General features: G+C 40.9%; 2 protein-coding genes across 2 annotated transcripts in view; both read right to left on the bottom strand.

Annotated features, from left to right (window-relative positions):
* The window catches only part of mfn2 (mitofusin 2), a 34,594-nt gene extending 31,747 nt beyond the window's left edge, over positions 1-2,847 (bottom strand). The window contains exon 1 of the mRNA XM_030422301.1: positions 2,371-2,847. The gene's annotated coding sequence lies outside the window, so the exon portion shown is untranslated. The remainder of the gene's footprint in view (positions 1-2,370) is intronic.
* A 3,064-nt stretch (positions 2,848-5,911) lies between these two features.
* On the bottom strand, positions 5,912-22,947 carry LOC115585398 (zinc finger protein PLAGL2-like). The gene is made up of 2 exons (XM_030423733.1): positions 22,792-22,947; positions 5,912-12,544 (listed from the first exon to the last, which is right to left on the bottom strand). The coding sequence occupies exon 2, from the start codon at positions 12,096-12,098 to the stop codon at positions 10,797-10,799; it is 1,302 nt and encodes a 433-aa protein (XP_030279593.1). The 5' UTR covers positions 12,099-12,544; positions 22,792-22,947; the 3' UTR covers positions 5,912-10,796.
* Positions 22,948-23,391: the final 444 nt, after the last annotated feature.

Here is a 23,391-nt window from a genome sequence, read left to right as displayed (position 1 = left end):
TTTTGCTGCTTCATAGTGAAAGCTGCGAAGAAGTCATAAGAAATTAAATGTGTTTATCATTGAATTAGGGGATATTTGTCAGTGGCTATTCTTTGATAATATTGGGGGCAGGAAGGAGGCCCATATACAGCTGCTCTACTGACCACTATTCAAGACAAGCACCGATACAAGCAGGTAGCCTTGTTGAACGGAAATGCAAATTCCTGCTGCACTGGGCTGAGGTGCCGAGTCACACCTTGTCAAGGCAGTTTGGTGTATAGAAAAGCCCGATAACGTGCCACTTCACTGACAATGAAAGGAAAAAAAACAGCAGGTTGCTTTAAATACACAGATGAAACATGGATCCACCACTGAGGAATACATTAGTGACACATTACTGAAAATGGTAGAGAATTGGAAAATAAGCAAACTGTGCAGTGCTTGTGCTTTAAGACAGTGGAACAAATGTGGCAGAAGGAATCAAACTCTCTGAACTTCCAGAACCTCAGCTGCACAGCAATCTCGTGGTGAATGATGTCTGTGAAGTAAAAGCACTGTCACACACATCATTGCATCGGATTATGTTGCATTCTGGCTCCAATCCTCCATGTGCTGCAGAGACCACTGGAGCAAAAGTGTGCTCCTATCGTCTTTTCTGGTGAACATAGAGGATTTGCATGTACTACTGCTCACAAGTGTCCATTTTGCTAAGAACTCTTATCCCTTAACAATTCATCAGCATCCGGCCGTAAAATGCAGCTTTAGGATGAAGGGCCTCTAAAATAATGTATCAGATCAAGGAAGAGCCAGATCAAACATTTCTCAACATCTGAAGAAACAAAAACTGTGGTTTTGGCATGTCTCTTAGATCCTTCTCATAACAATCATGCATTCCTGTCCATTTTGTTTTGCTGCAGTTTACAGTCTAACATTAGCTTTTTACTTCTAGTGATTTAATCTACATTTAAAATGTTGACTTTAATGATGCCGCATGCATGCAACCAGGCAAGTATCTGACCGGAGTGAGCACTCATCACCTCACCTGCAAGATGATTAAGATTGGACTTTTCCTTTGGTTATCTGTCGTTTCTTCACTTTTCCCAGTGTACGTGCATGGAATAAGTTTTGTGTTTTTATCCAATATAATAATAATGACAATGAGAAAGGACTTGTTTCTAAAGGAATTGTTTCTAACTGTGGTCATGTCTCAGGTCTGGGAGTTAATGGATGCAGTGTGCAAACAGAGCAAGCCATACCTCAGATTAACATTGTTACTGGGTAAAAGTAATTGTTGCCTCATGACCCATGCAGGTATGTGTGTCTGTTGTTGTGGGACGTACATTTCCTTGATAGACATACCCCGTCTACTGACTTTAGTGCTTATATAAGAGCAACATACTTTAGGGTTTCCATGAAATAGGTGCCTAATCCTGCCCCTTGTCTGATTGTGAGGCTGAATCACATTACATTTAATAATTAACCTACATTATCAGGCAGGTTATCCCAAACGCAGAGCTATACCTTTAATGCCATCTCCATTCGGCACTAATAATCACATCCACTTCTGTTTTACCATTTCAATATGTTCCCTCACATGGTTAATGGAGTGAAGCGAGGTGGAGTCATGTTCGGAGTTAAGTATTTATTTTATTTGTAATACAATGCTACATTAACCTCACGATGAAATAACACAACATACCGTGAAATAAATGTCCTTCTGTCCACCCAGCACAAAGAACAGCAGCTGTAACACCTGCAATCAAGATCTCTCGGACAATGTTTACAAAAACTGAACCTCATGAGCTAATCTTCTCTAAAAAGCAGTGACGATATAGACAGGAGAGCTGTTTTACTGGACTGCAAGAGATGCTCCGGTTAAGAAGTCTCTATCCAACGTTTGTGCGTGCGATCCAAGGCCATTACACAGCTGTGACCTTTCACACAGTTTGAGGATAACGCAGTAGGCAATCTAAATGTCTCATTTGTGTCTTTTAAGTCCGGATATTTTACTACGTGTAAAGTAGACCGATGTTGAAAAGCAACAAAGACACGTCAGACTAAAACCAGTTTACTTAAATAACACCATTCCAAGCTAGCTTTTGTTAACATGCGTCACCTAGCTGTCAAGCATCGAACTCTAACATATCTTGTTAAGGTTTATACATTACTCAGTCTTTGCCTTAATGTTAACGTTAGTGTACTTATGTAACTCAAGTTCCCGAATGTTAGTCCTGACTGACATGACAACGCGCCTAGGGGGGACGAATCCATGCTCCATTACAAGCTAACCACCCTTCCAGTGAACTTGGACTAAGCAGCTAGCTATAGCTAACGTTACTACAGTAGCCTGCCCAGTGTCACGCTGGCAATTGTTTCGGTTTCGTGACTTACCGTGGATGGGGGTCGTTGCTCACAGGTAATCCTCTTGCATCCTGGCCCCTTGGCTTTTGAAATGTCTACAAGCTAATGTTACCAACGTTAACGCTTCTACGCCACCGACAGTTAGTAATGTCCAGCTATCTATACTAAGCGAACGCAGTGGCGTCACTGCATGGGACCAGTGAACGCAGCCTTGTCAACACACAACACTTGTTTCTTTCGTTTACTCCGCAGCGCTGACCGGTGCAGGCTGGTAATATCCAAGTTTCGTCCAAAGCACGATACCTGCGACTATAGTGTTTCCTCGAGATATTACCATGGACCTTTCACTATATATTAGATACGGATTCAATATAACGCTTGAAACAGTTGCTGCTGCTGCTCCTCCTCCTCCTCCTCTTCTTCTTTTTCTTCAAGGTTTCACGGGAGTTGGTATCCTTCAGGTTGCACTGCCCCCCTCTGGCTTTACTCGTCCACTAATGGCAGGGCTCACCAACCTTTTTGAAACTGAGAGCTACTTCATGGGTACTGAGTCATACGAAGGGCTACCAGTTTGAAACTCTCTTCTGAAATAATAAATTTGCTCAGTTTTCCTTTAGTTATATATGATAATTAATGATTAATGATACTCATCTATGTGAACACACTGATCACTTCTCACATGATTACCAACAATGACTTAACAAGGTGGGAAACAGATAATTTCAATACTCAATTTTCATTTTTAGAACAGGCCTGAGGGCTACTCATATGGTCCTCCGGGGCTACCTGGTGCCCGCAGGCACCGTGTTGGTGACCCCTGAGTAATGGACTGTTAAGTCCAGTTGTTTTTTGTGTGTGTGTGTTTAAAAAAGAAAAAAAGAAAAATACCTTATAATTTTCCTCCTGTAGTGACAGCTGCTGTGACCAGTTCTACCCACAGTGACTTGTTCTATTATGCTGGTTCCATTTTTTTTTATATCTCCTTTTTTTTGTACCTCATATAGTTAAGTGTCCCAATTTTGTATTACTACCGGAGTAACTTTGCCGTTGTATTTCCCTATATACAATTCTTATCTCCCTCCGATTTTGAAAGTTTGATATTAACCTATACAAATTCTGTCCTGGCTGTTACTTCACTAATGTATCTAATTACTAATTTCCTGGGATTCATGAGTGTGTCTTTACCCCTGTGGATCATGGGTAAAGCAAGCGTCTTGTTATTAGAAGATTGGTTTGAGTCCCCTGGTCTGCATGTTGAGGTGTCCTTGGTCAAGACACTGAACCCTAAACTGCTCCAGATGTGTTGGTCGGCACCTTGCATGGCAGCCACCACCATCAGTGTGTGAATGTATGTATGAATTACTGTCAGTCGCTTTGGACAAAAGCATCTGCTAAATGTAAATGTACAACACTATAACTTTAACCTGACTGTTGAATGTGCTAACAGTATTACATATATGATATAAACTAGGTCTTGGTGGTTTCTGGCTGATCCTGTTTTAATGCTTTAATGTTCTTGATGCCAGCCTACTCTTCTTCTTTGGTTTTATTGGCGGGCTACAAATCTACTGTACAACATCATTACTTAATAAAGAAGCAATATTATTCATATTAAACCTGTTTCATTTAAATATTTAAAGGTGACATTTCAATCAAAAGAAAGAGATCTTTATTAACTGATTTTTTTTTCTGCCTAAACAAACTCCATTTATTTATTCAGTTTATTCACTCATTAAAAAAACACAAACTGACCTTTAAGGACATCTCAATGTTTACTGTTTTACTTTGTTTTTATGTGGCTGACCCTGCCACCTTTCTAGCCTCAATGCTCTGGGACGTTATTTTAACAGCTTATTCACTTAGGAAGAAATATTTCTGAGTTTATATTATTACCTCATTAATACTGTAAAAATCAAAATTCTGAGTTTGAATTTATTTTCCAAAACGGCATAATGTCCCTTTAAGGGAAGTCATTTAAAGCTGTAATTGTTTATCCACTATCTCTAAACAGCCCCTTAATCTTTCTCTTTCTACCTTGAAATTCCTACAATCAAAACACCCTTACAAGAGCATTTGACAGTGTAAATACACTTAACCAGTTTGGTATAATCTGGACTTGTCATTGAAACGTGGCTAAGAAAAATATTCATGACACTATTATGATTTCATGCCACTGACTATACTACCCACACATGACAGTTTATTGTAATGCTAACACGTAAAGCTGAATAGTTTATTTAGGTTGGATAGTTAGGCCTGCCATGATGTGTTTATGACACAATGTCAACAATTTCAACATTCCATCAAAAAGTGACACAATTTGACCAAATGGCACTGAAGTGATTTTCCTGTTGGTTATATAAGAGTATTGCAGTTGGGGGACACGTGCATCTACGCCTTTTGAAAATTCTGGATGAACATTTTGCAGCAACACACTGTGTGTAATAGGTGTTGCCTGGCTCCAGTCTCTTCTTCCATGGCTATGATCTTGTGCTCCAAAATGTTTGACTTTCTCTTTTGGTCCATGGTTATTCCTGAGTAAATCCTCATTTGTGCTTAATTAAATAAGAGGAAATTGCAAGTCAGTTGCTGTCCATTTCAGCTGTTTTGGGATTTTTAGATCACACTTATGCAAGTTACAAATGGGATTCATAGAACCTGAGTTACAGTGCAACAGGTATATGACTGTAAAGTGTTAGTGCTGAGTGATAAACAGAACTGTACATTTTGTTAATATCTCTTTACCCAATGTGCTTGTAAACAGAATAAGTTGTACAACTTCCTCACAGGTGGTTTGGTCCAATCTATTAACCATCAGTAGAGTACAGCACATACAGTAGGGTCAAAAGGTCTGACACTACAAGTGAAAATACCTCTGTTCCACATGTGTTTCAAATGTAAAACTATTTATATTATAACATATGATAATATAAGCTGAACAATTTCTGTTAAAAGTTGAATCTTTGAAAAATGAACATAAATTCCCTAATATCTTGTATGTCCCCCGTTGTACTTAATAATTGAATGCACTTGCACTGGCAGGGACACCACAAATTGTACAGGATGAGCCCAAACACTCCTCAAAAACTTTGCAAGAACTACTTGAAGAAAAAAGACCACAGAGTGCTGACTGTTATGGACTTTCCTCAATAGTCACCAGATCTCAGCCCCACTCAACATTTATTGGGGAACTTAAGACTCATAAAGCAAAGTATTCTGTAACATTTCAAGCTTTGTGGACAACTATCTAATCATGCTGGAATAATGAGTCAGCCAGTTTTACACAAACTTGTGGAGTCCATTCCAGCTCGAGTGAAAGCCAAAAGTGAAAGGGGGCTGCTAAGATATTAAAAAGTCAACTTAAACTGTTAAGCAAAGGTATTTTCATGAGTAGTCTTGGGACCTTTTGACCCTACTAAAGGTGTTGATTGTTGGTTGTTAGGTGAATGAATCTGTTTTAATATACCAGTTTCTTAATCACTTTTCACTGCTGCTATAGATCAGGATCACCAAAGTTTTGGTAATATAGACCTAACTTCTCAACCTCATTATATTAACACACAAGACACAGTTGAAATCTAAAGAATTATTTATTTGTTTTACTTGATGCTTAGACAATGACAAAAAAGAAAACTCCTTTCCTTTTCACTGTCTTCTAACCTATTAAATGATAATACAAACACCTAATGCAAAACATATCTAAGTTAAAGGTGGTGAAACCTGCATTGTAGTGGTTCTCAGAGCCGAACTAAATGCAGGCAACACAACAGTATTGAACGATCAACAATCATTTAGTGAAATGAATGTTGGTGTCCTCTGTATCCTCTGCTCTGCACCGCTTCTCTGCCTTCAGTCTGGAATGGTTCAACTGTGTATATGTTGTCCAAACACAATCTTCAAACATGTCATACACTACGCAGCAAGAGCAGACTTGTAACAGTCTAATAATGTCACAGGGCAATGGCTGCAAGGGTGGGTTGGGGGTCTTCTGCTGGACAAAAAATTACCTCACGAACCCACTCTTTTTCTCCAGTTGTAAAACATCATCATTTGTCAATACTTTTCACAATCATTATAATCATTTCTTTAGGGTTTCTACCAAATATGTGCCTAATCCTGCTCTTGGTCTGAGTGTGAGGGTGAATCACAACTGCTTGATTAAGGCAATGGAAATGGGGTGCTTATGGTTAAAAGAATCCAACATCTCCTGTTGGTACGGAACATATTGGGAACAGAATACTGATAACCCACCATCCATAGCAATCAACTAGTTTTGAAGTGTAATGACAACTTCACACCATCCTTTGTTCCTGACAGAGAGCAATCATTAACTGAACCGCTACTACAGGTCCTTGTCAGTAAAATTAAACCTGGGCCATTTCAAAGGCCTCAGTATGCTTCCAATAAAGTAAGTTTTGGATAGGACTGTCAGAGGCCCCTAGTGCCTGGTGCCCCAGATTGGTAATTTAGCCCTAATGTAGGGGAAGGTATTTTTGCAAGTCACAAAATAACGATGAATGTCCATCATTTCCAGAGCCTAAAGTGATGTGTTCAAATTCCTTATTTTGCCCGTACAAAACTGACAAAAACCAAAATGCAGCCAATTAACAAAGACTGAAAAGAAAAGGGGCAAACCATCACACAGCAAGAGCCAGCAAGTGAAACACATTGTTCTAGATTAATATGAATCACTCGGACAAGGAACATTAATTTGGAATAGTTAGTGGTGATTGATTTCAGGTGAAATGCATCATAAACTCAAACATGCAACTGTAGAATTTCTTCATACAGAGGTCCAAATTCATAAACAAAGTAAACATTCCAGACTTAAGAGGCAGAGACAGCATTATAAAAGAACAAGTGCAGTGAAAACTGCTACTTGCACTAGACATCATTCTGCTGTGAGCTAATCTCAGTAAAAAAAACACTATGGAGCTACAAAGTACATGTGCTTCTTCTGACAAAAATAAAACTCTACACAAACATTTTCTCTGCAGTTAGATGGACAGTCACCTGTCTCTTCTGAGGTAGTAAATAAGTAGAAATATTAAAGGCAAGTATAGAGAACAATGTTTGACCCTAGAATACACCACTAGGACTTGTGTGTACCTGGTCCTTCAAAGTTGAATTCTGAACATATCCCCATTTTCAACAGTGGTAAAAACTGCCTATTTCTTATTTTATTTTTTTTATTCTTTTTACTTTTTTATAGGTTAACACTATTTTCAATGATTTTTGCAGAAAGATAAGGTAGAGGTAGCAAGTTTGACTGAATTACAATGTCAATGTCTGCCGCTAGATAAAGAGTTTAGATTCATAAAATCTACTTTTATAGTTTCAATCTAATGGCACAAGTAAGAGCCAAAACAACTAGGAGCAAATACAAATTAAAACAGAAACACAGTTCTGTGTGTTTGAGGTACAGATCAAATCCATCCTTTTCTAGAAATGTCATAAGTGCTTAAACCCTATCAAGAGATTAGACACTCTCAGAGAGGCACAACAGTAGCATTTTAAGACATTGGTGCAACAATTGGAGGCTGGTTACAATGCTAGCAAGAGAAGTCCTTCAATATAAAGTCCATGGAAGTAAGGCAGAAGAGAGATCACCATTTGACTATCTCTAAATATCTTTTTTCCAACATCACATCAGTTATTCACAACATCCAGCTGGAGGACTCCTCCATCTCCACTACACTTGACCATTTTCTTTTTCATTATTGGTAAGTTTCGAGGTGGGAATCGTTATGCTTGTCATGCTGCAGTGAGGCTCATTGAAGGAACCTTGGATCTCAAGACAACGAAAGCCCCTCAACTGTTTCCCTTCTCTGGCTTTGCTGAGCCCCTGCAGCACAGAGGCCAGGACAAGATGGGGGGGTGGCCTTTAAGTCCTTATTACATCAGAAACTCTTGAGATCCAGCACCACAGCCTTCGAGGAATGGGTTTCAATCAAGTGGAAAAAAACAAAAAAGAAAGAAAGAAAAGAAAACAATGGTACAAGTGCTCTGGAAGCTCTTTGTAGAATTGATGCTGCTTTCTATTCAGTAATTCACAACAAGCAGGTCACAGTTACAACCTGCTCAGATCCAGTGGTCCAGTTTGAACAGAAAAAAATTGGGCAACAGGGAGCACTCTGAGACTTCCTTTTGCCTAGATCAAAATGCTGTTACCAAGTGCCCCAGGTCACATCATGAAGCTAGGGTTTCCACCTTCCACTATGGAAAATATTGAAAACGGGGAGAGACCTGGATGATCAGGATGATGAAGATAGAACAACATGTTGCAAAGTGCTTTTATGTTCCTTCCTCCTGAACTTGACAATGACTGTGAAAGTCAACATTTTATATTTCCTGATTCGCAACAGTTTAGAAAGGGTACTGTGGTGAGTTTGGGATGGAAATAATTAATATATAGCAATGGGAACAGGCAGCAACCCTGAGATCAGTGACCTGGTTTGCGCATAGTTGATGACAGTGATAACTGGACATTTCTGAGTTCTCTGTTTGACTTTTTTAAGGCAGGGGATTCAAGGAATTTAAGGGTCATAGAAGAGTCGTGAGTGACTGTAATTAAGAAGTCAGCGGAAATTTCAGATTGATCCCCCAATTGGGAGTCCCTTACAGTGAACAGGTGATCCCTGTGGTGCCTCAGAAAAGGAACCGTTTTGAATAAAACAGTGAATTCATACATTGGGGTTTTACATAGGAGTATTTCAGAGTGTCAGAACATGTTTATTAAATGTATTTATTTTTTTAATAAAAGGAAATCAGAATTTTGGATTATGATGGTATGAAATTGCTTTTGCATTTTAATTCCAGCAAGATTTTTCATTAACTGTTATACTTTGCAGTAGACATGGGTTTTTATCACCTCAGCTCGGCTTTGATCTAAACGCAAGACCACCATTTTACAGATACTTCTTTCACAATGGGTCTATTGTTGTTTTCTCTTGTGTTATGACTGTTTCCGGTGCATTCATGATGTGAAATGTGGAGTCAATGATGTACAACATAACGCTTCAGATAAAATCTCAGATGGGCTGCCTTGTGGCAGTGGGGTCCATACGCGACTTTTAGCGAGGGTACCCGCATTTAAAAAAAAACATATTGACCCGCTAATTTTGGTGGAAACACGGAATAGTTGTTGTGTTGCTGTTAATAACTGCCCTTATTGACACTTAAAAATGGGCCAAAGCTTAATTCTGAATTCCAAAGAAAAGGGTTAAATTTACACCATATAATTAATGGTTTGTCTGCTGATTCAATTACGCAAAAACATCAGTTGTTGTCATGCAGGATGACTGGATAGGAAGCTCTTTACCGCATATTTTGATGGGATATCATATTCTGACAGTGCTGGTCAGTTTTGAGTTTGCATTTTCCATTTTTTTGTTGTTGTATGTAATCAATAACTGTACCTGAGTACATCTTACACCAAATGTTCTCCCTCTGTATGGCTGTTTTATACTCCCCTACGCTAAAATGAGAAAATGTCAAGTCAGTTTCAGTAAGGAAGGGGAAATTTGCTCAAAACATGATACATTACTGGATAAAATACAACCTTGATTACACAAAAGTTTGGATGCCATGTAAAATATAAATAAAACAATGTTATAGTTTACTCATCCTTTTAACATATAATTGAATAGTACAAAGACATGTTTTATCTCACCAACTTAACTGATTTTTGAAAATATATGCAAATCCTAAATTTGATGGCAACAACATATTTCAAACAAGTGAAGGCGGGCAACAACATACTGGGAAAGTTGTGGAATGCTCTAGAAACGGCTGTTTGGAACATTCCACGGGTAAACAGCTTCATTGGTAACAGGCGATAGTACCGTGATTGGGTATGTAAGAGGCATCGTTGAAAGGTTCAATCGGTCACAAGCGAAGATTGGGTGAGTTTCACCAATTCATGAAAGACATGATTGTATAAAGGGATATTACTACTTAGGCTCAGAAACACTTTTGTGTTCTTTGTTAACACAGTTTTTTTTTTTTAAATAAATGCATTCTGTTTTTATTTACGATTTACACAGCATCCCAACTTTCGGAAAACTGGGGTTATATCCACACATATATTCATATATTAACATTGTTGCATTTTCCATGGTAACCTAAAACCGGATGACTCTTCACATTCTCCACAAGTGCATCCATTGTTCCTAATAATCTGAAGAAAGATGCACTACTCTATTTTGGTTGTACTGAGACCATCTACACTACTTACCCACAAAGGTTCAAGCTTCCTTTTAAAATAATGAGGTAATACTGATGAGGTGACTTGTTGTGTTCAACAAAAAACAACTAAGATTAGCATCATTAGCGCTGACAGGCTAAAGTTACACATCTGCATCACAATAAAAAATAAATGCCGTTTTCATGTTTTACCCTTTTCATGAAAAATCCATGAGATTTTGTGAAGGCAACAATTGTGGGGACAGAACTGCTTACTGCTGAAAGGCCTGGTAATAGTGAGGTAGGGAGCTGGGAGAGCTCACAGCAGGACTGCTGTAGGCCTGAGGTAGCTGGCTGTGGTTATGGGCTCCGGGGCCTTGGGGTACATGAGCCTGGGGAGGCTGGAAGAAAGTGAAAGGCCCTGGAGCCTGGGAGGACAACCCAGTAGAAGAGGATGGAGAGGAAGTGGTGGTGGTGGTGGCGGCAGGTGGATAGCTCATCACTAACCCTCCCATTCCCATGTGAGGGCTGTAGGGCGGCAGGCTGAAAGGCAAAAAGCCCAGCAGATGCCCGAGGTCCATGTTAGTGGTGCAGGACACCTCCGTAGAGGAGACAGCAGGGCTCCTTGACAGCAGATGGGATTCACCACCAGAACTCACCCCTTCACCCAGCATCTCCCTCTGAGGGGAGGCAGAAGTAGAGGTAGAGGAGTTGGCCACACTCGGGTGAGGTAGGGGGGCACTCTGCAGTTCCAGCAGGAAACTGTCCACGTCTGCACGAGGATATGAGGTAGATCCATGCTGGTACCTGGCCATGTTGCTGTAGGGCTGCTGCTGTGGAGCAACTGGTGGCTGCAGGTGATGGTGGTGTGGGTGAGAAGATTGGGGGTTAATGTGGCGACCAACACCCATGCTTGATGACAAGGATCCCTGCATGAGGCCATGAGGGTGGCCCAACCCAGGGACAGGATTTGCCATGGGGTATGAGTTGTACATGTCTCTGGAATAAGTCTCCATAGGCTCCTTGGAACCAGAGCCCATCTCAGACGTCACAGAGCTGGGCTCCTCCTTCACAGCACACTTTGAGGCTGGGGTAGGTGTAGCCACAGGAGTGCTGGGTGTACAGGGTGGCATCAATCCTGACTCCTGGGCATGGCTCTTCTTCAAGTGTCGGGTCAGGTGGTCTCTGCGGCCAAAGCGTTGTGCACAGCGTGGACAGAGGAAGTCACGGCGCCCTGTATGCACCACAGCGTGACGCCGTACATCCTTACGAGTATAGAAACGGCGGTCACATCTCTCACATGAGTACTTCCTTTCTCTCACTGGCACAGCTGCATTAGCATTCCCCTCTGGCGGTGGCGCCCTGTCAATATGGCTGCCCAGGTGCTCCAGCAGGGAAGACGCCCCCTCTGGGCAAGGCAGGCCCGCTGTAGCGCTGTGGGCTGCCACCAGGTGGCGTCTATAACCCAGCTGGGTGTTGTACTGCTTACCACACTCCTGGCAGTGGAAGAGCTGCCTACTGGCTGGGTGGCTCTCCTGCAGCTGGCTCTTCAGATGATCCTGCTGATGGAACATGGTCTAACAGAAGGAAGAGTACTGGCTCTGCTGCTGCACAGGGACTCTGGCCAAGAGCCTGAGCAGACACAGACAAGACTCATGAGGATTCTCCAGGAAGCTGACCATCAGCCTACAAGACCTTTGGTGGTTTTGTTAACTTAGAGTGCTAGAATTAATGCTAAGTGCTGTTTGTTGACTCTTTGATGGTCTCTTGTGGCAATGACTAGTGGTCTGTCCTGCCTTACTGAGGCAAGCCTGTGTCCAGCACTTGGTCTCTGTGACAGCAGCTGCCATAGCAACCCCAAAAGGGCTGCTGTGATGAGGGGCTTTGGAAGCTCTGACTGGGTCTGTGTTTCCTGAGAAGTGCTCTTGTGTTGGTCTGCAGTCTATTTTAGTATTCAGCAGCCCTGAGCACCACAGTAAGAGCAGCTGAATCACAGAGGCAGCTCAACATCTTCACAGACCTGCAAAAGAGGAGGAATAATAAAAGTCACTTGTGTCACAAATGTGAAAATATCTTTGGCTTAAATGTTGTGGCATAGTAACACATATGCTCGATGAGCAGGCTACATAACTACACAGAAGCAAAACATGATTCACAAATTTTACTCCACAAGTCTGTAATATAGGAAATGGATGAAGTCTGTTTAAAAAACAGCCCCCCTCCCTCACGCAGCACGTACTGGGCAGTGCCCCTCCCTCACGCAGGTGCAGTGCCTGCTCTTACCTGGTCAGATACATTCAAGCCTAAACTGTAAACAATGGCGGAAAAGCTACAGAGCTGAAAAATGCCCCACCATAACCCACGTCAAAGAAAGAAGAAAGAAAAGAAATAAGAAGACAGATGAAGGCAAGCAGTGTAAAAAAAAAAAAGAATTGGATAGAGCCAGAGAGAAAACGAGGATAAATATTGGAGCGTCATTTCAGAGGTGGAGGGAGCTGCAGGATTTGTAAGGACTTTTCTGTTGAATAAGTAAAGACCGCTGCTTGACATGTTTCATTATATGTTTTAACCACAAGCTTTGTCTTTATGGCTACTGGTTAGCAGAAGTGTCTTTCAAGTGACCGGACAGTTAAAACGTACTCATGCTTCAGAAAGGCAGCATGGTGACCATGATTAACTGAATGATTACCTGGTAACTATTGTCTACCGCAATGTGAGGAATATTGTTTGTTACAGGGCATATCTACAGGGATTGACATGAGGCATCAGTCATTGTAATTTACTTGTATTGGTCTGAAAGAACAATCAGGGCTTATGTTGTTGTTGGTATTTAGAATGCGCCATCTTGGTTATCTAGCGTCCTTTGCTAACGTGGTTACAAGCCTGCTCGTGCAAAGCAGGCTCCTCTGTGGGGAGGGGCTTTGAAGGCAGGGCTGCAGCGCAGCAGAGAGGAAGAAGGAGGGACCTGGGAGCTGTATCATTCAAATTTTCTTTCTGGCCAAGTCCACTTTTTTTCTCAAAACTCGAGACTGCAGCTTTAAGTTACAGACATGTGGTTTGAAAACAAAAAACACTTTTAAAACTAGGGCTTTACTAAAAAATAGGCATATATTGCAATTTATTTACGTGATATACTACATCAATTTGATGACTTCGCACCACATCGGTGAGGACTTGAAACTCATTTTGTCTGCAGCATTATCAATGTCATATGGCTCTGTTTTTACATTTTCAGTTAACTATGTGGAATATAGCAATCGCAATATGCATTATATCACAATGTATTGCGATATAATCATATCGTGACCCATGTATTGTGATGCGCATCGTATCATGAAGTCCTTGACAATAGGACCCTCCCCCATTTAAAACCATCACAGGGATTTATGTCATAAGTTCGTGCAGCATGGATGTGAGAGTTGATCGGACTCCATTGCTAGTGACTGGAGAGTGTCCTCTTCTGGGCAAAACAGTTAGAGGTGGCAGTCAGAACGAGAGCAGGAAATGGCATTGGCAACAGTGGTGAGCTGGTAGTCAATTCCAGCACTATGGCAACCCTGAGTAGACACACTACTTCATATATGGAAACACATATGATGTTTTTCCATTACGTTGATGCAGGGATTTGCTTTTTCACCACAACTGGGCTACCTTCTTGATGGGGTGTCTTAAACCAATGATGTTCTGGTTCTGATCCCAGCAGTACTACCGAAGAATCCCTGCTAACAAAGTGGCTCTGATTATTCAGGAACAAACACACAGTTCTTCACAATAAAGTCCTCTGTTAATTAGTCATTAGGAAGCTTTTCTCATGAAGCAGCATTACAGGGATCGTTGTGTTTTCACCAGCACTAAAAAAACTTGACTCCCAAAACAACTGACAGCAAACATGGTGAAACAGTTAAACACAGCAGATGCTAGGTACAAACACAAGCTAAACTTTCAGTTAGTAGCTACAAAAAAACAGAGCTGAACACAACGACTTGTAAAAACGTCTTTCTCTCAGGTTTATTGCATAGACATGAGTTGAGTATTGATTTGCAACAAACACTTGCTTAAGTGGAAACGGGTTCCTGTTGCAGACTGGCTTCAGTAATGAGACGTTACTGCTTGCATGCAGGGCGGGTGCAGCTCTGCTCAACTCTCCACCGTAAAACTGGTGATGGAAGAGCAAATGGGCAAAGCTCGGTTGAGTCAGTGCGGCCAAAGGTACTGGTGGGAGAACAGAAAAACACCTGTCGATCCAGAAGTTACACCACTTCAGCATCCCCCCTCATCTGACCCACCTGATTCACAACTTCCTCACCCACAGATTGCAGGCAGTGAGGGTGGGCTCAACCACATCCCCTGTACTCACCATCAACACCGGGGTCCCACAGGGATGTGTGTTGAGCCCTTTCCTGTACACTCTCTACACCAATGACTGCCTTAGCATCTCTCCCACCACATCATATCTCAAATATTCAGACGACACAGCCATTCTGGCACTTCTCTCAGACAACCAATCCACTCTGGACTATCACAATACAGTCACTCATTTCACCAAGTGGTGTGCAGACAATCATCTCCAAATTAATGTCAATAAAACAAAGGAATTACTGTTCAGCTCACCCCAGAACCCCACCATCATAAACAACCAAACAGTTGAGACAGTGGACACTTTCAAATATCTGGGAATAACTCTGGACAATAAACTCACCTTTGATCAGCACACCAAGGACATTCAAAAAGGAAGCCAACAAAGACTGTCAACCATCCGCAAACTCAAAGGACTATACGTTGCACCCCACCTCCTGTTGCTACTTTATCAAAGCATCATTCAACCCATCCTTCTGTACTGTTTCACATGTTTCTTCAATATGCTTTCTGTCACCAACCGGGCCAAACTCACACGCATCACAAACACAGCTGCTAAAATCATCGGTCTCCCCACACCCAACCTCATAGAACTAAATAACAAGTCCATCACTCGCCTTGCAAACACCATAGCACAAGACATCACTCACCCACTGAACCAATATATTATCCCTCGAAGATGTGTTATGTACTGTCAGTGAAGACAAATCTCCCTACGGGACAAATCAAAATCAAATCAATATATTGCATTGACAAGGCTACTCCAGTTTAGCCTGCAAGCTCGTGTCAGTTGAGACCAAACTGTAGCCACAGACACCTGTGAGTGTAACTAGGTTGTATGGCTCGATTGGGGCCACACTCTAACCCTACCATGAAACTCAGGGTTTCCCCTACATGTAATTGACTGTGGCGCACTGCCACGGCAAAATAAAAGCCGCCACACCTTCAAAATTCAGGCATAAATAAATCCAGTGTTAGAGAAAGGAAATATTTTACTGTCGTCTTCCACCGCAGTCTTTGACGTTAACTAGCATGTTGGATATTTAGCTTGATAATTAGCTAGAGGATTAAAATGGTCACTTAGAGCGGAGTCCTGCACAGGTCACTGCATCCGACCAGTTTTCCGACACAACTTACATTGCGCACCCGAGCCGACCCGGTATAAATTGATACCGACGCCCGAAGGAATATTGGACGGACGCAATTTTTAAAAGTAAAAGTAAGACAGCGTAGAGGGAATGAGTTCTGGGATGGCGCAAGCACGCATGAATGAGCTCGTATGAAATATAAATGCTTATCATTTGTGTCGCTAATAATGACTCATGATAAGTGACGCCTTGAGAATGGCAATCGTAAAACCCGACCCACCTCTCCAGGCGTCCGCATGTCCTGCATCTGTGTCCGACACAGTGCATTATTTTTCACCCGTGCAGGACTCTGACTTAGATAACTCCTCTCTTGAAAGAATAAAAATAGCATTTCTTTACAATATTAGAGTTCATGATGGCTGTGTGAGAGCATTATAACCAGAGAAAAAAAAAAAGCAATTCCCTAAGTAGCCTATGACATAAGTATAAATATTACAGTATGATGACCCAAACCAGATGTGAAAGCAGGAGGAGGATTACTTTTATCAAGTGCAGGAATTGCAGTTGTCAGCAAAAAAATACAACAATTCTATATCTATAAGCACTGCCCAATTGTAATATGTTGGTCAGGACCTTTATAAACAAAAGGATTACCTATAAAGAGCAAACAAGCTAAACAGATATTGCCTGTAACATTAAAGTAAATGAAAAATACACAAGCTTTAGAAAGAAGTATTATTTATTGACTAATTTCATCAAAAACATACTGTCAAAATACTGAACCTGAGCAATTAAAGCATCAATTAAACTTATTATAACAATAACAACAGTAACAACAAGTTACAATAAGAGACAATAAAAACATGGAAATGGCTAGCGGACGTCAAAGTTCAGGATATCTGATGTGGGATTATATGAGGTCCGTATCCCTGTCATCTACTGCGGGTAATACACAAGTATTGCCCACAGTAGTAGCAGAAGCAAGCAATACACTGACTAGGGGACAAGGCCCTCAGACAACCTCACATCAGAAGACCCAAACTATTACTTTAGCAACCACACAACCCCAGATACAACTCCAGATTAGATGTAGTTTCACCACACAGAGCATTAACAACCTAACAACCTTAAAGGTCTTGTTACAATGACAATTAATCTCTAATCTGTCAAACAAATTGTTTTGTTTTGTTTGGGCTAAAAAGGAGAGGAAGGGTACCACTGGGGCGAGACAGGCATGAACCTCTGAGTCATTTGGCACTGGAAGGCATTACCCAGGTACAGAGATGCAGAGTGCAGCTATTGGCAATGCTGATCAAAATTACTGATCCTGGGAAAGTGATTCACATCTGTCTAATGTGTGTTTATGTTTAAACAATCGGAGTTCCTTGCATTGTTCACATAGCGGCATACCGCTTTATTACGCTTTGGTAAAAGTATTCCTCTCTTATTAGTGTCAGCAACACCTGTCTGGGTTTTACTTGATATAACATGGGAAAGAAAATCAGTGATATTGCATGTCACCATCCAAGGGATATCCACCACTTGTTCCTACAATCTTCAGGAGACACAGGAGGAAAAAGATTATTTAACAGCAAAGACCACATAACTAATCCTAGGTCTCTGATTCTCACCTGATGCACAGAAACCTGGACAACGGTTACCAGAGGCTTTTGGAAGATGCAGTAATTTCCAAATTGTGTCGTGAGTTCAGGGCAATCACTGCTACACAGCTTTGTTAATTAAAATTCCTTATTTATTCCTTAGTTACTGTTGCTAGGTCGGACAGGCTTGGCAGTCAGAACCATGTTTGAAGCCTGTTCCTTTTAGGAAGGATAGGAAGGATCCAGGCAATATAGCTTCAAGAAATCAACAGCAAGGACTACAATTACAGAATAAAAGAACCGAGCACATAGCCCTTGGTAATATGTCTATGCATGTGCCTGAATGCTAATGAGGACTAGACTCAAAAATATAGAATTACTAAAGTGGCTTGACTAATGTCTCCTGAAGAAATATTTCAAGCATGCACAAAACAGTGATAAATAAATAAATTAGGAATATTACTCCTTCAAGTTACTGACAGATTTTCATGTGCATTGAGAAAATAAATCTTACAAAAATCTGACGTGCAGGTAAGATACTCACAACTCCACAATTTTTCACTTGAATACAATATCAGCATGAAATAAAGAAAACTATACTCGATACCCCTAACACACCACTACAACCTACACCTGGGATTGTTTCACAGGTGCAATATTACAGTAGGCCAAATTAATAACCTTATTCGACACCGACAGATGATACTACTCTGCTCCACCCTCGGCAAAAAATAGCTAGCTAGATGGATGTTAGCAACTCATGACTGCAAAAATAAAGGGACCTTGATATCCATCTTAATTATAGCACACTGGAGACCTTAATAAATGAAATGGCAAGGATAGATATTCTTTTGACTATTGTACTGAATCATACCACTATCTCTACATGGTAAAACGAGCTAGCTAACAAGCTCTGTTAAGCATTGTGACAAAAAACACACAAAAAGTTTTTCTTACTTACCAGAAACTCCCAGCTTCCTGGCAATGCCAGCTGCCACTTTATTTAGGTTACGTAGGAAATTGAGGACATATCAGACAGATAACTCGTCATCTCAACTCAATGAATCAGCCGTTCTTCAACCATGACAGTGTACAACAACTACATCGCTTTTAAAACGAGTCGCAAGAAGAAAAAATATAATTTCTCACGAGAAGTTAATTAGAGTGACTTCACATTTTGGCAGGTGTATTGCTGAGGATCCAAGAAAGTGCAGTAACAAGTGTGAAATGTTTACACACAACTCTTTTTGATGGCCACTTTGGCCTTTAATGTTTCAGAATTCTGGCCATAAAATACAACTACCCGACATATGCTTTCATTAGCCATATATAATGGACTACATTTACACAGCATACATAAAACACACAAATGCTATATGTTGGTGCAGAACAATTTGTTTATGCCTTAATTTCGTCATGCCCTGATAGTGGATGTGCTGCACCTGTTGTCAGTGCTATAAGCGGGCATATGCTGATTGGTAGTGGCGAGAGCCTCTGCTAACGGCTCACCATCTATGGTGATCTTTTTGGCGTATCTCCCATTTATCCTGCCAATGACCAAAATTGTCAAGAAAACACACTGGTAATCTATTACCCTTGCAGCTGGGCATATTTTTGTTACCTGGTGTATCAGTGGTGTAGTGGGGATTATCAAACATTTATTATTAAAAATATCTAAAATTATCAATATCTTTAGATCATACTGGAAGACACTGCAGGACATCCACAGGTCTCAAACTCACAAAAGGTAGCTGTACAAGCATGCGCATGCGCGCACGCACACACACACACACGCACACACACACACACGCGTGCGCGCACGCACACACACGACTGTAATCTTGTCTCTAAACAGGCATGCAGTCTGTCAGTATCTCGTTGGGGGGGGGGGGGGGGGGGAACAGTGGTGCATTGGGGATTATTAAACATTTATTATTAAAAATATCTAAAATTATCAATATTATTAGATCATACTGAAAGTACTGAGGCATTGCTATAATCACTTTCCTGTGTTGAGTTTTTACTCCATTGACAGTTTTGTCGGAGCAATTTTGTTTTGCGATGAACGTGCACACGCGTATTTTCAAGTTGTATTTTCACACACACGGTCAGCCATTGATGCCGGTACATCAGCTGTGGTTGTTGCTCCCAATAATCATGTTGTGTGTTGGAGAGTGCAAACAGCTGCTCTATGAGTGGGGTCTGATTCGTGACGTGGTCGCACTTTTTCACCGCTAGTTACATAGATAAGCTTTCTCGAGCACAAAGTGCAGGAGCAAGCGCCTGCTGCTATTAAGTTCTTGCACGAGCTACCAAAAGGCTTACCGTCTTCCCTATTTCTTCTATCCACGCCAAGCGCCATTTATTTGTTAATCCGTAATCAATTAGGAGGGCATCTTCCCCAGGCTTCATGAATTTACTCTCCATCCTTATCTCCTACGTGACGTCTCTGCACGGGTATCAATTCAGCATGAGACTCGATTGAAGCACATATTTCCAAGACTTAAACTTTCCAAGTTTAATCCATGGTCTAACACACCGTGAAACTGTGTTGGACTCCCTCTCGAGAGATAAAGTTTGCAGACCGCTAGCTAACGTAGTTTTAGCATCCTCAGAAAAGACTGCACGACAACAATACATTGCAGTAAATGGGTCCAAATATAAAACCGCCATCAAAAAGCCACAAATAATGCTCAGAACAGCACCAAATTTCAGCAACATTAGAAATAGGGTCCCAGCACATATTTCGAGGCATCAAACATTTGATATCATTGCTGGATTTGTCGGAAAAGTTAAACAAATCTCACCACCCGAGAAGCCTTCCTTGTTGTGGGGAAGCCCTGTGAGTCGATTACCGAGTGCAGTAGAGTCCTGCAGTAATGATCATCATTGAGCTGCGGAACTCTACTGCACTCGGTAATCGACTCACTGGGCTTCCCCACAACAAGGAAGGTGCAGATCAGGTGGTGAGTTTGGTTCTTAATTAAAATTTTCCTGGATAATACAGCTGCATTAAGAAAAAAGTACCTGTAAAAGTTATGGTAATGTCACGTTAATGATGTTGCTCAGTGGTTTTAAATTTTCTGTTTACTTGAAACTTAAGTTAATTTGAGGTGTTTTTCTGATCTGACTAATAGGGTCTATTATCATAGATAGATAGAATTACTTTAATGATCCCAGACTGGGAAATTTATCACCGTTATTATTATTCATATCACAAAAACCCAGCTGTGATGTTGAAATTAGGCAATAATGATTGGATGATGGCTAACAGCAGCTTTAAAGAGAAATTCTCACCAAAATGCAACCTAGGGTCTGTGAATGTACCCCAGTCAAACCTTCGTTTAAAAGCATAATTACAATGAAACGATATGATAATGATGAAAATTTACCGTATTTTTGTTTTTGTGTCAAAATCATTTTCAATGGGGTGCAAGGGGAAAATACTTTGTTAGCATCAAAATCGCTATTTTCAAAACACTAAGAAGGCTCAACACAACATGATGCTTTTTAATCATTTTTAAGGATTTAATTTACCACTTTTATATGCAATATAGCAATGAAAAATCAGAGAGTTTGACTGACATGTGATGGGTATTCTTTTTGGAAATGAAACTGAAGATATATTGTCTCTAAAAGTGTATGATTCAGTTTGTTCCCATAGTCTGGGTTTGAAAAAGCAAAGACAAATCACAATATATCAGAATACTGAATCAAAATACTTGAACAATTCTCAAGTATCAAATCTAGAGATAAGCATGTCATCCCAACCCTTGTAATCATCATGCATTATGTGTTTATATCGCCCAAAAATTTAAGCAAATACAGTCAGCTGCTGCTGTCTGTCTCAGACGGATTGACAGAATGGATTTGTTTGTTCCACAGCAGCAAGATCAAAGTGAACTGACTATTTTTCAACTGGTCAGTGAGGACCGTTTTCAGTAGTGGATTAATACACATTTAGTGCTCTTGTGTGTATTTGAGGGATCGGGACAATATATGTGGGATCGATTCAAAATTATCTACACTGTGTGTGTCATGTATGCAAGGAACATGTCCCCCAGTGCAACACTGTGGCTCACTCATGCGTTTAATAGTTTTTGGACTACCACAGAACTCTATGGCACAGGGGAAGAAGATGAAGCTTTGATGCAATACGTACTGTTGGATACATTCAGTGTTGATGTGGCTCAGCACATGAGGTTTGCTGACCAGAAGAACAATATTGAATATCACTAGAATACAAACAAACAACTAAACACATGTTAAGGGTAAGTAATTGCACTTTTTTCCAAACAACTGTAATAGTTAATTTGGTATTTTAATTACTGTAATTCCCTCTGTGCCACTTGTGATTTGAGGCTATAGAGTGGATTTGAAAAAATACAAGCTAAACTCACTGATTTATTGTGTTGCCTAATAAACTATTTAAGAGTTTCTATCAAGAATGTAGATCCGTCAGAGGAGTGCGACCACATTCAGAACTAGGCCATGCCTCTGAATCAGTAGTTACTTCTGATAATTGTTGTTAATACCATCGATGTTGTAATCAAATTGGATTATATTTTTACTGTAAAATTGTGTATTATTCTATCATAGAGTCGCCACTTTTTCCTCAAGCACAATGTTTAAACACATTAACGAACATTTGCGGTTTCTGAGTCATTACAAACTTGATAAAGAGAACGCTCGGAGCCGATAGTGCCATCTTGTGGGTCCTCAACATGGTGCTGCGATGAAGCTTCAATCCGCACACTTTTCTGTATAAACTCCATTGTTTTGAGTGAAAATTCTTGCCTTTTCGATACCAAATAAAGCCGGGCAAAAACTTCCACCAAGCCCAATGGGAGCTTAACTAAAATGACGACGTCTGAACTGGTAGAGACTGGTGGGACGGGGTCGTTATCGGACGGGGGCTACATTTGCCTGCTAGCCTGCTGCATTATCAAAATTCGGCGGCGGAGGTGAAATTAGGTTTCGTGCCCGCAGGTTTGCATCCGTCTTACATTAGATTTAGATCGAGTGAACAAACCAGCTAGTGCAAGTTTGGCTGTGGGTGAAGTTTGGGGGTTAGCTGAGCTAGCATGCTGGTTAAAAAACAAAAGATGAGCGCTTCACTAAGTTGTATCGGAGTTTGTCTTGCGGGAGCTAACTCCATTATATTCAACGAACAGGCCTAAACTCCTGCTTAGGTCAACATACATGAACACAACCTTACTTACAGATTGTGCCTCAGTCCACCTCTCCGTCCACCTTCCATTCCGTCCCCACATCGACATTTTGGTACGACTTTTAGAGATGTTTCTCAGAGTCCGGGCCTGGACTGCTGGGCGCCGCGTTGGAAGCCATGCATTCTGGGAGAGTGACGTCACACCCAGTGCTGGGGCTCACTTACTTCACATAGCCATGCATATGGTGGCAGAAGTAACCAAGATCGCAAGTTTACAGACTAAATTTAAACTGTCACAGGATTCAAGGAACCCTTTTTTTTAATTTATTCAAAACTAAGTATATGTTCATATGAATACAGAGCAGGGGCCCAAAGGAGGAGATGATTCTCGTCTGAGAGTATGACATAGGCCTACAGGTCTAAATAAAACCCTCCATAGGATAGGCGAGCACTCCACTGGACTATGTTAACACTGTAATAAACAGTAAACTCATCCATGCACTAATAGGTTGTAACAGATTTGATGATTAAGAAGGGATTCATTTCATTAGCAGAAGATAGAAAATACAACATTACCTTGGGGAAACTGCTGGAAAAGTCATCAAAGGAAATACACAATCTTCTAATTAACTACTTTATAAAAAGGGTAATT

The sequence above is a fragment of the Sparus aurata genome, chromosome 7 (genome assembly GCF_900880675.1).
Source record: "Sparus aurata chromosome 7, fSpaAur1.1, whole genome shotgun sequence".
NCBI classification, from domain to species: domain Eukaryota; kingdom Metazoa; phylum Chordata; class Actinopteri; order Spariformes; family Sparidae; genus Sparus; species Sparus aurata.
The sequence above is the reverse complement of the archived record's forward strand: the minus strand, read 5'-3'. Positions and strand labels throughout refer to the sequence as shown.